Here is a 15,984-nt window from a genome sequence, read left to right as displayed (position 1 = left end):
AACCTTCGCCCCAGTCTGAGGTCCTGAGTGCTCTGGAGCAGGTTTTCATCAAGGATCTCTCTGTCCATCTTTCCCTCAAGCCTGACTAGTCTCCCAGTCTCTACCGCTGAAAAACATCCCCACAGCATGATGCTGCCACCACCATGTGTCACCGTAGGCATGGTGCCAGGTTTCCTCCAGACGTGATGTTTGGCATTCAGGCCAACGAGTTCATCAGACCAGAGAATCTTGTTTCTCATGGTCTGAGAGTCTTTAGGTGCCTTTTGGCAAACTCCAAGTGGGCTGTCATGTGCCTTTTACTGAGGAATGGCTTCCGTCTGGCCACTCCACCATAAAGGCCTGATTGGTGGAGTACTGCAGAGATTGTTGTCCTTCTGGAAGGTTCTCCCATCTCCACAGAGGAACTCTGAAGCTCTGTCAGTGTGACCATCGGGTTCCTGGTCACTTCCCTGACCATGGCCCTTCTCCCGATTGCTCAGTTTGGCCGGGCGGCCAACTCTAGGAAGAGTCTTGGTGGTTCCAAACTTCTTCCATTTAAGAATGATGGAGGCCACTGTGTTTTTGGCGACCTTCAATGCTGCAGAAATGTTTTGGTACCCTTCCCCAGATCTGTGCCTCGTCACAATCCTGTCTCGGAGCTCTACTGACAATTCCTTTGACCTTATGGCTTAGTTTTTGCTCTGACATGCATTGTCAACTGTGGGACCTTATATAGACAGGTTTGTGCCTTTCCAAATCATGTCCAATCATTCGAATTTACCACAGGTGGAGTCCAATCAAGCTGTAGAAACATCTCAAGGACGGTGCAACTGAGCTCAATTTCGAGTCTCATAGCAAAGGGTCTGAATATTTGTGTAAATAAGGTATTTATTTTTAAACAAATGTGCAAAATATTTTAAAAACCTGTTTTCGCTTTGTCATTATGGGGTATTGTGTGTAGATTGATGAGGAAAAAAAATAATTGAATCAATTTTAGAATAAGGCTGTAACGTAACAAAATGTGGAAAAAGTCAATGGGTCTGAATACTTTATGAATGCACTCTATGTAGGTTACAGCAGCCTAGAGGTAGGTAAATGGTGGTTTCTTCCCTGTCTTCTCTCTGTTGGTGGCGTGAATGATGAACTGTAGGCTGCATGTGTGACTGTGTATGACATGAGTATTATGATATGGAAATGAGCTCAACATTTGTACTTACGGGTGTTGTTTGACTTGCTTGTAGGACATCAAAGCGGTATTTATTATAATCCTCAACATCTTTCAAAATACTTCGAGTCCTCTTAATTTACAGCATTTCCCTCACTCAGACAAGAAAACATTTGCAAAAGTTGCCCAATTAGCGGGAGGGATGGGGGCATCTTCTTGTGTGCTATCCTCAAGTTCAGCACGCCTGTCAATCAAAACCGTGAGCCTGAGCTCTGACATCATGTATAGGCTGTTACTGTTACAGACACTGCGTTCCAGTAAAGGCACTTATCAGTGTCTAAATCTGCCATTTTCAACCCGTATATGGGTACGAGTATAAAGGGCATCTCTTAGAAGACCATTGGTAGAATAATGGTTTTGTAGTGCACCACAGAATGACTGGACAGAGATCCCATATGTCTGAGAACCATATGTTTCTTAGCAGTGGTGGAAAAAGTACCCAATTATCATACTTGAGTAAAAGTAAAGATACCTTAATAGAAAATGACTCAAGTGAAAGTCACCCGGTTAAATACTACTTGAGTAAAAGTTTTAAATATACTTAAGTATCAAAAGTAAATGTAATTGCTAAATATATACTTAAGTATCAAAAGTAAAAGTAAAAGTATAAATCATTTCAAATTCCTTATATTAAGCAAACCAGGCGGCACAATTTTATTTTTATTAATTTATTTAGTGATAGCCAGGGGCACACTCCAACACTCAGACATCATTACAAACTAAGCATTTGTGTTTAGTGAGTCTGCCAGATCAGAGGCAGAAGGGATGACCAGGGATGTTCTGTTGATAAGTGTGAATTTGATCATTTTCATGTCCTGCTAAGCATTCAAAATGTAACAAGTACTTTTGGGTGTCAGGGAAAATGTATAGAGTAAAAAGTACATCATTTTCTTTAGGAATGTAGTAAAGTAAAAGTTGTCAAAAATATAAATAGTAAAGTAAAGTAAAGTACAAATACCCCCCCAAACTACTTAAGTAGTACTTTAAAGTATTTTTACGTAAGTACTTTATGCCACTGTTTCTTAGAGCCTGATGAGAGCGTGGTTGTCCTATGGTTATTTTGCATACAACCTTCCCACAACCTTCTGGGAATGGTGCAGGATAGTTACTTGGCTTCTCAGCATATTTAAGGAACTTGACAAAATAACTTTATTTTCTTGGTATTTCATTACTTTAACAGAACGTTTCCTAAAACTTCAAACATGGTTACATTTAATTTGATGTTTGGGAATGTTCTAGGAACGTTCTCCAACTGGTTTGACATTGAGAATGTTCTCAAATAGTTCAGAGACCATTAAGAAACAACAGAACAACGTCCTTCTGTGGCAATTTCAATACTTCAGCATAACGTTTCCTACAGGTTTCCTCATGGTTCTATTTACAGTCATGTTCTCAGAACATTAAGAAAACGTTCCATTCCCGAGTGGCGCAGCAGTCTAAGGCACTGCATCGCAATGCTTGAGGCTTCACTACAACCCTGGGTTCGATCCCAGGCTGTGTCACAGATGGCCGTGACTGGGAGACCCATGTATGCAAAATCAGGGTTTCCCAAAGTTGGTCCTGAGGCCCCAATAACCAACTCATCATCAGGCTTGGATTATTTGAATCAGCTGTGTAGTGCTAGGGCAAAAACCAAAACGTGCACCCAGGGTGGGCCCCAGGACCGACTTTGGGAAACCCTATGCAAAATAACAATAGGACAACCACACTCTCACCAAGCTCTAAGAAACATACGGTTCTCAGAACGTTATGTGCTAATGTTATGTGGGGAGCGGCAGGTAGCCTGGCAGGTAGGAGCGTTGAGCCATGGTCACGTTGACCCCAGAGCTGCTTCCCATACGGCACCCTACTCCCTATATAGTGCACTAGTTTTGACCATGGCAAAAAAAAGTGTTGCACTAAATGGGGGAAAGGGTGCCATTTGGGTCATGGGCCAGTATTTGGCCCCTGGCAGCCCCACAGCCATCAAAGCTTTCCTGCCCTACCCTGCTCTGCACCACCAAGCCCCACCCCATTTCTTAGGATGTCCTGTCAACTCTGGCTCTGAGGGATGGGGGGATGAATGAGGGGAGGAGAAAGCTTCATCTAGCACTCCAGTCTGCCAAATCTAAGCACTGATTCTCCAGGATCACTGAGCCAGTACTGTCTTCTTGCTCCTCCAAGACACAGCTAGCTTCCCAAGCAGGCAGGCAGACCAGCAGAAGCGCCTGCCCTGAGGGACCTTCCCTCACCACCCTTCATCTACCAGGCACTCCGCCCGCAGCACATCAAGGTACTGTGTGTATGACAACTGTTCTTCACCTCAAGTATAATTTGCAATGATTTGAGTTTAGACTTGATAGTCTGAGAGTGATATATGAAAAAGTTAATTTGTGAATATTCATATTTATTCTTTCATTCTCTCATTATACTATACACAAAGTAATTTATTCATACAGAAATATCTTGAGTCAAGAAGTATTTTTAACCCCTTTGTTATGGCAAGCCTAAATAAGTTCAGGAGTAAAAATGTGTTTAACACTTCAAAATAATAAGTTGCATGGACTCACTCTGTGTGCAATAATAGTATTAAACATGTTTTTTTTTTATGACTACCTCATCTCTGTACCCAACACATACAATTATCTGTAAGGTCCATCAGTTGAGCAGTGAATTTCAAACACAGATTTAACCATAAAGACCAGGGAGGTTTTCCAATGCCTCGCAAAGAAGGGCACCTATTGGTAGACATTGAATATCCCTTTGAGCATGGTGAAGTTATTAATTACACTTTGGAGGGTGTATCAATACACCCAGTCACTACAAAGACACAGGTGTCCTTCCTAACTCAATTTCCAGAGGAAGGAAACCGCTCAGGGATTTCACCATGAGGCACAATACTAACCTGATTGACAGAGTGAAAAGAAGGAAGCCTGTACAGAATTAAAATATTCCAAAACATGCATTCTGTGTTTAACAAGGCACTAAAGTAATACTGCAAAAAATGTGGCAAAGCAATGAACTTTTTGTCCTGAATACAAAGTGTTATGTTTTGGGCAAATCCAATACAACACATTACTGAGTACCACTCTCCATATTTTCAAGCATAATGGTGATCGTTAAGGACTGGGATAAAAAAGAAACAAAATGGAACTAATCACAGGCAAAATCCTAGAGGAAAACCTGGTTCAGTCTGCTTTCCACCAGACACTGGGAGATGAATTCACCTTTCAGCAGGACAATAACCTAAAACAAAAGGCCAAATCCACACTGGAGTTGCTTACCAAGAAGACAGTGAATGTTCCTGAGTGGCCGAGTTAAAGTTTTAGCATTTCGCTACACCCGCGATAACGTCTGCTAAATATCTGTGTGCAACCAATAACATTTGATTTGATTTGACTTAAATCTACTTGAAAATCTATGGCAAGACTGGAAAATGGTTGTCTAGCAATGATCATCAACCAATTTGACAGAGCTTGAAGAATTTTGAAAATAATAATGGTCAGATGTTGCACAATCTAGGAGTGAAAAGCTCTTACCCAGAAAGACTCACAGCTGTAATCACTGCCAAAGCTGCTTCTACAAAGTATTGAAATGGGTGTAAATACTTATGTAAATTAGATATTTCTGTATTTCATTTTAAAATAATTTGTTAACATTTCTAAAAACATGTTTTCACTTTGTCATGATGGGATATTGTGTGTATAAAATAAATCAATTTAATCCATTTTGAATTCAGGCTGTAACAACAAAATGTGTAATAAATCAAGGGGTATGAATACTTTCTGAAGTCACTGTAGATTAAAAAATGATTCCTGACAATTCTATGGAGAGAAATGCTCCTCACATCTCATCTTGTAGGCTACATTAGCAAACTCAAAACCAACCAGAAATCCATGTTTTAACAATGCACGTCCTCCACTGCTTACATTATGTAATGACTGACTATAATCTGATTAGCCCAATACTAAACTCCTTACACAGCTAACAATTTCCTCTGCTTTCAACAGAACATGAACGAATTCGACTTCCACAACTCCTCATTTAATTTCTTCAATGGCACACCCTGGTTTGTCTACGAATGCACCATCAACCTGGATAAGGACTATCGGAGGATCGCCCTGTTTCTGCTCTACCTGCTGCTGTTCATGGTGGGGCTGGCTGAGAACACCCTGGTGGTGTGGGTCAACTGGCGCCGGCGCCATTCGGCCAACGGCGTCTTGTTCTGTGTCATCAACGTGAGCCTGTCGGACCTGATGGTGGTTTTAATGATGCCCTTCTTCATGCTGGAGGTGACCATGGACAAGGTGTGGCTGTGGGGCCGCTTCCTGTGTAAAGTCACCCACCTCATCTATGTGGTCAACTTCTACAGCAGCTCATTCTTCCTGGCTTTCATGACCTTGGAGCGCTACCTGTCCCTGTCCAGGCCCTCATCTCCTGCCTGCTTCCCCGTGGCCAGGCGTCGCCGTTGGCTACTCTGTGGTGGTCTCTGGCTCTTCTCCCTGTTCCTGGCTCTGCTAGAGAACTTCCACATGGACCTGCTGGAGTGGGACGAGCCCGGCTGCTACATGCTGCCAGAGAACAACTACACTGAGTGGTTCGTCTCCATATCCTTCCTCTGCCTCATCTTCCAGTTCCTGGTCCCGGTCTCCATCATCGTCACCTGTAACGTGCTGATCGCCCGGGCGGTGCGTTCCGCTCCAGACGTGCAGGGAAGACGGGATGTGTGGCTGGTGCATGTGTACTCCCTGGTGTTTGTCATCTGCTGGCTGCCGTACCACATGGTCATGTTCCTGATGATGGTGGATGATCTGGACCCTCACGTGTTCAGCTGCAACACAGTGGAGGTGCTCTACTTCTCCTACAGTGTGGTCCAGTGCCTGTCCCTCTTCCACTGCATTGCCAACCCAGTCCTCTACAACTTTCTAAGCAAGAGCTTCCGCACCAACCTGATCAACGCTGTGGTCCACTATGTACCCAGGGAGGGCCCAGGAGGGTCGAATCCCCAAGAAACTGCACCCAACGCAAGAGGACCAGACACGGGCAAGAAGGAACGCAAGCTTAGCAACATGAGTACCAGCCATTCTGACGTTGCTGCCTCGTAGAAAAAGGAAGCATCATAGTGTCACATTGAGACTTAACTAGCCATCATCACTGAAGGACAATGGAGGAAAGAAATTTTTTTAAAAAACTAACTGAAGCATGTGCTGCTTTCACAGGCTAAAAGACAAGAAGCCTCCTAACAGTCTCTGCTGTTGATGACTTGGCTCCAGATTGTCCACCCTACTCCCAAAGTATGCACTTGCACACTCCCTGTCATGGATTTTAAAGCATTTGATTAGTGTAAGCATTGCCTGGAGGGAGTTTCCATCATTGTTAAATCCATGACAGGGAGTGTGCAAGTGCACACTTTTGGAGAAGTGTGGAGATTAGGGATGCAGCCTTGGTCACTAAGCAATAGTAATGTAAATGATGGGCTGACAAACACTCAGTGTCCCTCTCATAATCTGTCTCCTGTTTTCACATGATCCTGTTTTTCAGCCCATCAATGTTGTAAACAGAGGAAGGAAGGAAACATTTACAGATTTTTTTCCATCTTTAACTCCCACAGGAACTTATGGCACCAATGTCTAGGAACTTCTGGAGGACAGAATTACAGTCATTACGTCACAGGGTGAAGAGGAATGCTTCCTCGGAAACAAACATTTTCCTCTGTGCAACACAGATAAGATTGATCCTAATAACTACTGAGTATAAACAACTTGTACAAATGTTGAAATGTAACTGATGAATATAAAACAATTTTGATTACAAAAACATATAAACACGTCTTAATTTCCACACAGTAACATCCATATTTAACAAATGCTCTGATTGTATTTAACTATATATTTTTAAAGCTGCTGAATTTGTAAATGTGTTGGATGCTGAATGATGTCACCTGTTACATTCAATAAAAGTATTTCAAACAGAATGATTGTGTATTATAAAAGTAATCAACTTTTCCTTTTGATGACTTCTCAATAGGGACAACACTATGAATATCTCATAGTATTTCAATATGGGCTGGTATCCCGGTATCCCAAAGGAGATTCTCCATTGAGCTTGCTTTTTAGTCCAGGACTGGGCTTAATCTGTGTCTGGGAAACTGCCCCAAATGTAATAACTTTTTATTGTATGTGGTAATAAATATACAATCACTGTCCTCATTATTTAGTTGAATACTGGCCTATTTGCTTTCACTGGGAAGTCTGTTGGTTTAATGATGTTGACATGGTGATAAGTGGAGGGAGAAAAGGCATAGGTTTCACTCTGCATACGGCACAATGGGAGGAAGCAGCATACCTAGAGCAGAACAGGGTTCTAGATGCAAAGGTCATCTATCCCTAAAGCAGGAACTAGATAAACGCTTTCAATTGTTTATAACTGCATATGCATCATTAAAATGTGATGATGAATGTAGTATTCTGTGGCAGTGGACGTCATAATAAACTCAGCAAAAAAAGAAACGTCCCTTTTTCAGGACCCTGTCTTTCAAAGATCATATGTAAAAATCAAAATAACTTCACAGATCTTCATCGTAATGGGCTTAAACACAGTTTCCCATGCTTGTTCAATGAACCATAAACAATTAATGAACATGCACCTGTGGAACGGCCGTTAAGACAAAACAGCTTACAGAAGGTAGGCAATTAAGGTCACAGTTATGAAATCTTAGGACACTAAAGAGGCCTTTCTACTGACTCTGAAAAACACCAAAAGAAAGTTGCCTAGGGTCCCTGCTCATCTGCGTGAACGTGCCTTAGGCATGCTGCAAGGAGGCATGAGAACTGCAGATGTGGCCAGGGCAATAAATTGCAATGTCCGTACTGTGAGACACCTAAGACAGCACTACAGGGAGACAGGACGGACAGCTGATCGTCCTCGCAGTGGCAGACCACGTGTAACAACACCTGCACAGGATCGGTACATCCGAACATCACACCTGCGGGACAGGTACAGGATGGCAATAACAGTTACACCAGGAACGCACAATCCCTCCATCAGTGCTCAGACTGTCCGCAATAGGCTGAGAGAGGCTGGACTGAGGGCTTGTAGGCCTGTTGTAAGGCAGGTCCTCGCCAGACATCACCGGCAACAACGTCGCCTATGGGCACAAACCCACCGTCGCTGGACCAGACAGGACTGGCAAAAAGTGCTCTTCACTGACGAGTCGCGGTTTTGTCTCACCAGGGGTGATGGTCGGATTCGCGTTTATCGTCGAAGGAATGAGCGTTACACTGAGGCCTGTATTCTGGAGCGGGATCCATTTGGAGGTGGAGGGTCCATCATGGTCTGGGGCGGTGTGTCACAGCATCATCGGACTGAGCTTGTTGTCATTGCAGGCAATCTCAACGCTGTGCGTTACAGGGAAGACATCCTCCTCCCTCATGTGGTACCCTTCCTGCAGGCTCATCCTGACATGACCCTCCAGCATGACAATGCCACCAGCCATACTGCTCATTCTGTGCGTGATTTCCTGCAAGACATCAATGTCAGTGTTCTGCCATGGCCAGCGAAGAGCCCGGATCTCAATCCCATTGAGCACGTCTGGGACCTGTTGGATTGGAGGGTGAGGGCTAGGGCCATTCCCCCCAGAAATGTCCGGGAACTTGCAGGTGCCTTGGCGGAAGACTGGGGTAACATCTCACAGCAAGAACTGGCTAATCTGGTGCAGTCCATGAGGAGGAGATGCACTGCAGTACTTAATGCAGCTGGTGGCCACACCATATACTGACTGTTACTTTTGATTTTGACCTCCCCCCCCACCCTTTGTTCTGGGACACATTATTCAATTTCTGTTAGTCACATGTCTGTGGAACTTGTTCAGTTTATGTCTCAGTTGTTGAATCTTGTTATGTTCATACAAATATTTACACATGTTAAGTTTTGATTTGACAGTGAGAGGATGTTTTTTTTTTTGCTGAGTTTATATTAAATGCAATGAAGAAAAATCAAGCCTAGGTCTAAAAGTTACAATATAATGAGATTCTCAAAAAAAAAATCTGATGTTTACTTTATTCTTTACAGAACTAGAAACTACACTGAACACAAATATAACTGCAATATAAAACAATTTTAAAGATTTTACTGAAATGAATTAATTTCAATTGAAATGAATTAATTAGGCCCTAATCTATGGATTTCACATGACTGGGAATACAGATATGCATACGTTGGCCACAACTACCTTTAAAAAATAAAAGTAGGGGCGTGGATCAGAAAACCAGTCTGGTGTGACCACCATTTGCCTCATGCAGCTCAACACATCTCCTTCACATAGAGTTGATCAGAATGTTGATTGTGGCCTGTGGAATGTTGTCCCACTCCTCTTCAATGGCTGTATGAAGTTGCTGGATGTTGGCGGGAACTGGAACACTCTGTTGTACACATCGATCCAGAGCATCCCAAACATGCTCAAATGGGTGACATGTCTGGTGAATATGCAGGCCATGGAAGAACTTGGACATTTTCAGCTTCCAGGAATTGTGTACAGATCCTTGCGACATGGGGCAGTACATTATCATGCTGAAACATGAGGTGATGGCGGCAGATGAATGGCACAACAATGGGCCTCAGCATCTCGTCACGGTGTCCATAGCTTATGCCTTCCCATACCATAACCCCACCGCCACCATGGGGCACTCTGTTCACACTGTGAGCAGAATGGCCATCGAAGGTGAGCATTTGCCCACTGAAGTCGGTTACGACGCCGAACTGCAGTCAGGTCAAAACCCTGGTGAGGACGACGAGCACGCAGATGAGCTTCCCTGAGACGGTTTCTGACAGTTTGTGCAGAAATTCTTCGGTTGTGCAAACCCACAGTTTCATCAGCTGTCTGGGTGGCTGGTCTCAGACGATCCCCCAGGTGAAGAAGCCGGATGTGGAGGTCCGTATTGCCATATTCTCTAAAATGACATTGGAGGTGGCTTATGGTAGAGAATTGAGCATTCAATTATCTGGCAACAGCTCTGGTGGACATTCCTGCAGTCAGCATGCCAATTGCACGCTCCCTCAAAACTTGAGACATCTGTGGCATTGTGTTGTGTGACAAAACTGCACATTTTAGAGCAGCCTTTTATTGTCCCCAGCACAAGGTGCAGCTGTGTAATGATCATGCTGTTTAATCAGCTTCTTGATATGTCACACCTGTCAGGTGGATGGATGATCTTGGCAAAAGAGAAATGCTCACTAACAGGGATGTAAACTAATTTGTGCACAAAATCTGAGAGAAATAAGTATGGAACATTTCTGTGAACTTTTATTTCATGGGACCAACACTGTACATGTTGCGTTTATATTTTTGTTCAGTATATATAATGGAAAACGTTCATAGTTCTCACTAAAAAAGTACATACAATTTACAATTAAAAAACAGCATTAATAGAATAAATAGTTTCATAAAGAGGTAAGACACCAAATAGAACACAAACATGAGTTGAGTTAAAATATCATCATATCCAAAGTATGCACTTGAAGGACCACAAGTCTACAGAGCACAATACTCATAATGTAGTGCTTTTAAAATGCTGAGACACGGCACACGTGATTTCATGTGAATTTTAAACCACTTGTGTGACTTAATGGCATTGTGTGTTTGGAAACCACCGTTCGTTCGTTCATATCATCTGATCACTAATACATACAGTCTACATGAACTACAGTATCATGTTTGCATTATAGTCTATCACTACAGAAGTAAAATGCTTGGAGGAAAACACACCTAAATGGTTTCCTAGGGAACTGATATAGTAAGGCCTCATTCATCCTCATTCTTCGGTTACAAAGTACAGTATGACTGGTCAGGTACACTTAAAGGTCCAATGCAGCCGTTTTTATCTCAATATCAAATCATTTCTGGGTAACAATTAAGTAACTTACTGTGATTATTGTCAATTAAAATGGTCAAAAATAAACTAAAATAGCTTCTTAGCAAAGAGCAATTTCTCAAGCAATAATTTTGCTAGGACTGTCTGAGGGGAAAAATGAAAACTAGCAGTAATTGGTAGAGAGGTTTGGAACTTTTTCTTATTGGTCTATTAAGTAATTTACCGTCTGGTGATGTCACCAGGTAGGCCAAAACTCCATCCCACCAAAACAGGCTGGAATTTCAGGCGGTCTTTTCAAACAGTTATTTTCACAAACATCATTTTCACAATATTATTCCAACCTCATAATGTGGAAATATATATAAAACACAGGAAAATCACGTTTTTGACTGCACTGGGCCTTTAACGCTTGGTGCACAGTGGTAAATATGGTGTTTCACTCAGACAGACACGCAGATGGTCCATCATGTGTTTCATATATAAATGGATACATGAACATGGAGCTTAACTGACAGAAAAACAACACTTTTTGTAAAGCAGAGTAATAATATACTTTTTAGGAAAAGCCAAAATGGACTTGCCTTGAAAAAAGCTTGCAGACAGTAAACAGTAACAAGTCCTTCTTTCAATAGACAACAATGCATACACTGCCACCAAGTGGCTAAGCTACTTCCAAGAAAGAAGATGATGTCCTTTTCTGTTACACTATGCTACAAAACTGGTCTCAAATACAGACATAAAACAAGTTAAATACATTCCACAAGTCTATAGATATGGTCCACAACCAGAGAGAGAGAAAGCGAGAGAGAAGAGAAGGAGCATGACAGACAAGCACACAGACAAAAAAAAGACGTGGGGAATAAAAGGAAGTGAAAGCGAGACGAAGGCAGAGCGACACCAGAGGAGTAGCTGATCAGGTGTCCAGGGCGGGGAGGGGTTCTTTGGAGTGGTCATTGTACATGAAAGTCTGCTCTATGTTGAAGTCTGGAGGCAGGTGGTCCTTGTGGATCTCCATGTGGGAGGAAACCAGCTTGAGCGTGGAGAAATACAGGCCGCAGACGGTGCAGCGGTACATGAGTGCCCCGGCGTGGGTCTTCAGGTGGCAGATCATGGTCGAGCGGCCTCGGAAGAACCTCAGGCACACCTTGCACTGGTACGGCTTCTCCCCAGTGTGGATGCGCAGGTGGTAGGTGAACTCGCCAGAGTGGGCAAAGTGTTTGCCGCAGAACCGACAGCGGTACCATTTCCCCCGGGGGATGGTGGCACCCATGGCCGACCCACCCATGCTAGAGGAGTTCCCATTGGACAGGAGGCCTGCGGAGAAGCCAGACGCCACAGCCCCCTGAAGCAGCGTGTCTGAGAGGCTGAAGGAGCCCATCCCCAGGCCGAAGCCCATGTTGCCCAGCTTCCCCAGGCTGCCAGCCTCCAGGGGGGAGGAGGAGGAGCAGGAGTACTCCATCTGCTCAGCCTTACGTTTCCCTGTCCACCCCTGGCTGCCCTGGCCCTGGGGCTGGGTCTCGTTGGTGTGAAAGCTCAGGTGGTACTGGAAGGCTGTGCCAGAGCGGAAGGTCTGTGGGCATAAGAAGCAACGCAGCTCCTCCTCTCCCTCTGCCCTGGCTGCTTTATGAGCCCTCATGGCCTCTCTGTCCGTTGCTGCCTCCTCGGCATGCAGGGCCATGTGTCTGTCCAGCAGAGGGCGATCTAGGAAGCCGCAGGCGCAGAGCGGGCAGGAGTAGACTGGCAGGGAGAGGTGGGTGAGGGCGTGCCACAGCAGGGCACACAAGGAGGGCTGGGGCAGCTGGCACACACCACAGCTCAGTGACTGGATAGACACGTGACTCAGCAGGTGATCCCTGATGACCTGGTTGAAGGAGAGAGACAATACAATATGTCATCAACACAAGGAGGGATAACAGACAGGTGTCTTAGCCACTACAATGCAATAGGTGTACTCTTGAGTTCAGTGAATTTGTTTGAGCTATGTCAGTCTCTATATTTCACCATTGCCATTAGCCAAAACACGTGCCCAATCACCCAGGAAAAGTGAAGCAAATCAAACCACACTGACCTGGAAATCCTTGGTGAGGGCTTTGTTACAGACGGCACACTGCAGCTCCCCGTTGTGCCCCTGGGTGGCATTGTGGAGCTGACTGGGGAGGGTGTACCTAGCAGCCGCCTGGCGTCTGTGGCGTACCAGCTTGGCCTGGCTGCAGAACTGGAGATGACACATGTCACAGGAGAACACCACATGGGACAGGGCGTGGGTGATGCCGGCCCCGTGGTCCCCGGGGAAAGATGCCCCACACACCCTGCAGGTCCCTGTCTCAGTGAGGTGAGTCTCCGCGTGGGCCCTCAGGGCAGCAGAGTCTGTTAACAGTGCCATCCCACAGGCTTTACACGCCACCATACCTGACATCTGGCCAGGGTTCACTCCCTCTCTGCTAACCACTGCTCCATTCTCCACACACACCAAGTCCTCATCTTCATCGTCCTCCTCATCATCCTCCTCCTCCATGTAGTTCTCGTCATCGCTCAGCTCAATGACGTCTTCAGCCAGGGGTCTCCACTGCTCCCCTCCTCCGTCAGTCCCTTCTTCATCTCCCTGCAGCTGCTCTCTCTCTTCCTCGTTGTCGTCATCATTATCTTCATCCTCCTCCCCTTCGAAGATGACCCCTGTCACCCCTGTGTGGCCACAGCTGACCCCACCCACCCCGCCCTCTACCACCCCCAACTGCAGACTGTCCAGCGTGTCTCCAGAGGAGGAGGGGGCGCAGGGAGCCTCCACCCCACAGACCCCCCCTCCAAGCTGGGCTGACGGGTAAGGGAAGGAGCAGGCGTCAGACACACATGGAGGTAGAGAACCAGCTCTACTCCCACTAGCTACCATCTGTTCCACCTCACCATTACCAACCCCATCTCCCATCATCACCTCCACCCCCTCCTCAGTCTTCAGCCGCAGGGGAAGGGGAGGTCCTGGGGTGGCCCCAACAGCTATAGTGGAGAGACTACCTACTGAACTCTGCTGATCTCCAGCCAGCTGTAGCCGTTTGTCTTCGGCCATCTGTCCATCGCCCATCTGTCCATAGCCCAGGTGAGACTGCTCATCCTCTGTTTTGAGGGGCAGGGACAGAGTGGCTGTGTGTCCACCACCCCGGCCCAGCCTGGCCACCCTGCTGCCCTGGGGGAGAGGGAGAGGTGATGGTGCTGCCGCAGGGGTAGGAGCAGCCGAGGGACCAGCAGATGACGACAGAGAGGAACAAGATGCTGCAGACGACGAGCACATTGATGCCCCAGCTGCAGCAGCAACCATGTCAGGGTCCAGGTCTCCATTCGCCACACAGTCTGCAGAGCCTGAGCCCAGCTGCTGCAGGTCAGGGAAGGTAGTGTGACAGGCTCGCACCAGATCTCTCACCCCCAGCCTCTCTGCCAGCTCATACAGCACCCCTACATCTATCAGGTCTGTGAAGATCTCTCCGGTGTAGATGAACGTCAGCACCTTCTCAAAGTTGGCCGGGGACACAAAGTCCAGAGAGTATGTTGTCGTGGCTCCGGCTCCAGAAGTTCCGATCTGGTTTCCCCTACCTGAGAACAGGCTGCGGAAGTGTGTCCCGGCGCAGGCAAGCACTGCACGGTGCACTGTGAAGGAGCGGCTCCTCACCTGGAGGATGACATCACAGAAGAGGCGGGAGAGACGGCAGTGATTGAGCTCGGTGAGGAGGCCGGCGGCATGGCCTGAGCCCTGCAGCCGGATCCTCATCCCTCCCTGGCAGTGTCACTCACAGCTCAGAGCCCAACTATGAGAAGATACAAGGGGAAACCATCAGCGTCATTGTCAGTGGTGAAAAATACTTAAGTAAAAATACTTTAATGTACTAGTTAAGTACTTTTTTGGTATCAGTACTTTATTATTTATATTTTTTGACTACTTTTACTTCACTACATTCCAAAAGAAAATAATGTACATTTTACTCCATACATTTTCCCTGACACCCAAAAGTACTTGTTACATTTGAATGGTTAGCAGAACAGTAAATGGTCTAATTCACACACTTATCAAGAGAACAACCCTGGTCATCCCTACTGCCTCTGATCTGGTGGACTCACTAAACACAAATGCTTCATTTAATTTTTAAAACAAAAAAATTGTGCCATCTGGCTTGCTTAATATAAGGAATTTTAAATTATTCATAAAAAAATAATAATTGATACTTAAGTATATTTAAAGCCAAATACTTTGACTTTTACTCAAGTAGTATTTTACTGGGTGACATCAAATCAAATCAAATCAAATCTTATTTGTCACATACACGTGTTTAGCAGATGTTATAGCGGGTGTAGCGAAATGCTTTAAGAATATATACATATATGGACAAGCAATGACTTTCACTTCTACTTGAGTCATTTTCTATTAAGGCATATTTACTTTTACTCAAGTATGACAATTGGGTACTTTTTCCACCACGTCATTGTCTAACTCAGTCTGCAACAATAACAGGACTAGTAATAAACACTGTTTCTTTGTGCAACGTCCAATAATAACAAGAGCCATTGAGTGATTGTGCAGCTTTGTCACGCACGTGCTCGTAAACCAACTATTTAATACTTATTTAACTAACAGGCAGTTGTTACTGATCGAATACATCAGAAACACCAATTGCTAAAAACGAAGGAAACGTTTAACCTTTCAAGTTTCACTGAATGCTAGTTTGCTAACGTTAGCTATAGCCCGCTAACGTAGCTAGCTGCACGTCACAGTTTTCTACCAAATGCAAACCTATCACCACCTTTCTGCAAAGGTGGATAACGCTGTTCTTATGGTAAATGAAGTTATGTTGATAATATATTATTTACCAATAGAAGGCAGTATTTTCGACCATTTAGCTAACGTTTTCCCTAGCTTACGTTAATGCCAGTAGTCGCACAGCAATAACG

At 45.0% G+C, this 15,984-nt stretch overlaps 2 protein-coding genes across 3 annotated transcripts; one reads left to right on the top strand and one right to left on the bottom strand.

The window, feature by feature from the left end:
- The first annotated feature begins 3,345 nt into the window (after positions 1-3,345).
- On the top strand, positions 3,346-7,157 carry ackr5 (atypical chemokine receptor 5). Of its 2 annotated transcripts, XR_014615083.1 has the most exons (3): positions 3,346-3,476; positions 5,194-6,477; positions 6,587-7,157. XR_014615083.1 is itself a non-coding variant. In XM_084187520.1 (2 exons), the coding sequence occupies exon 2, from the start codon at positions 5,197-5,199 to the stop codon at positions 6,286-6,288; it is 1,092 nt and encodes a 363-aa protein (XP_084043646.1). In that variant the 5' UTR covers positions 3,346-3,476; positions 5,194-5,196; the 3' UTR covers positions 6,289-7,157. The 2 variants fall into 2 exon arrangements, 1 of the variants encoding a protein (XP_084043646.1); XM_084187520.1 differs by having other exon boundaries at positions 5,194-7,157.
- A 3,306-nt stretch (positions 7,158-10,463) lies between these two features.
- Positions 10,464-15,972, bottom strand: LOC311149801 (zinc finger and BTB domain-containing protein 39-like). The gene is made up of 3 exons (XM_084187028.1): positions 15,904-15,972; positions 13,121-14,846; positions 10,464-12,913 (listed from the first exon to the last, which is right to left on the bottom strand). Exons 2-3 carry the CDS (start codon positions 14,807-14,809, stop codon positions 11,966-11,968), a joined length of 2,637 nt encoding a protein of 878 aa, XP_084043154.1. The 5' UTR covers positions 14,810-14,846; positions 15,904-15,972; the 3' UTR covers positions 10,464-11,965.
- Between the last annotated feature and the right edge of the window lie 12 nt (positions 15,973-15,984).

The sequence above is a fragment of the Coregonus lavaretus genome (assembly GCF_964263955.1).
Source record: "Coregonus lavaretus genome assembly, chromosome: 22".
Lineage (NCBI taxonomy): Eukaryota > Metazoa > Chordata > Actinopteri > Salmoniformes > Salmonidae > Coregonus > Coregonus lavaretus.
The sequence above is the reverse complement of the archived record's forward strand: the minus strand, read 5'-3'. Positions and strand labels throughout refer to the sequence as shown.

Excerpts from the sequence above, each read along its gene's own strand:
- ackr5 (XM_084187520.1), top strand. The coding sequence starts at position 5,197 with ATGAACGAATTCGACTTCCACAACTCCTCATTTAATTTCTTCAATGGC.
- LOC311149801 (XM_084187028.1), bottom strand. The coding sequence starts at position 14,809 with ATGAGGATCCGGCTGCAGGGCTCAGGCCATGCCGCCGGCCTCCTCACC. Across the intron at positions 12,914-13,120 it reads CCCTCACCAAGGATTTCCAG|GTCATCAGGGATCACCTGCT; the intron begins GTCAGTGTGGTT and ends TCCTTCAACCAG.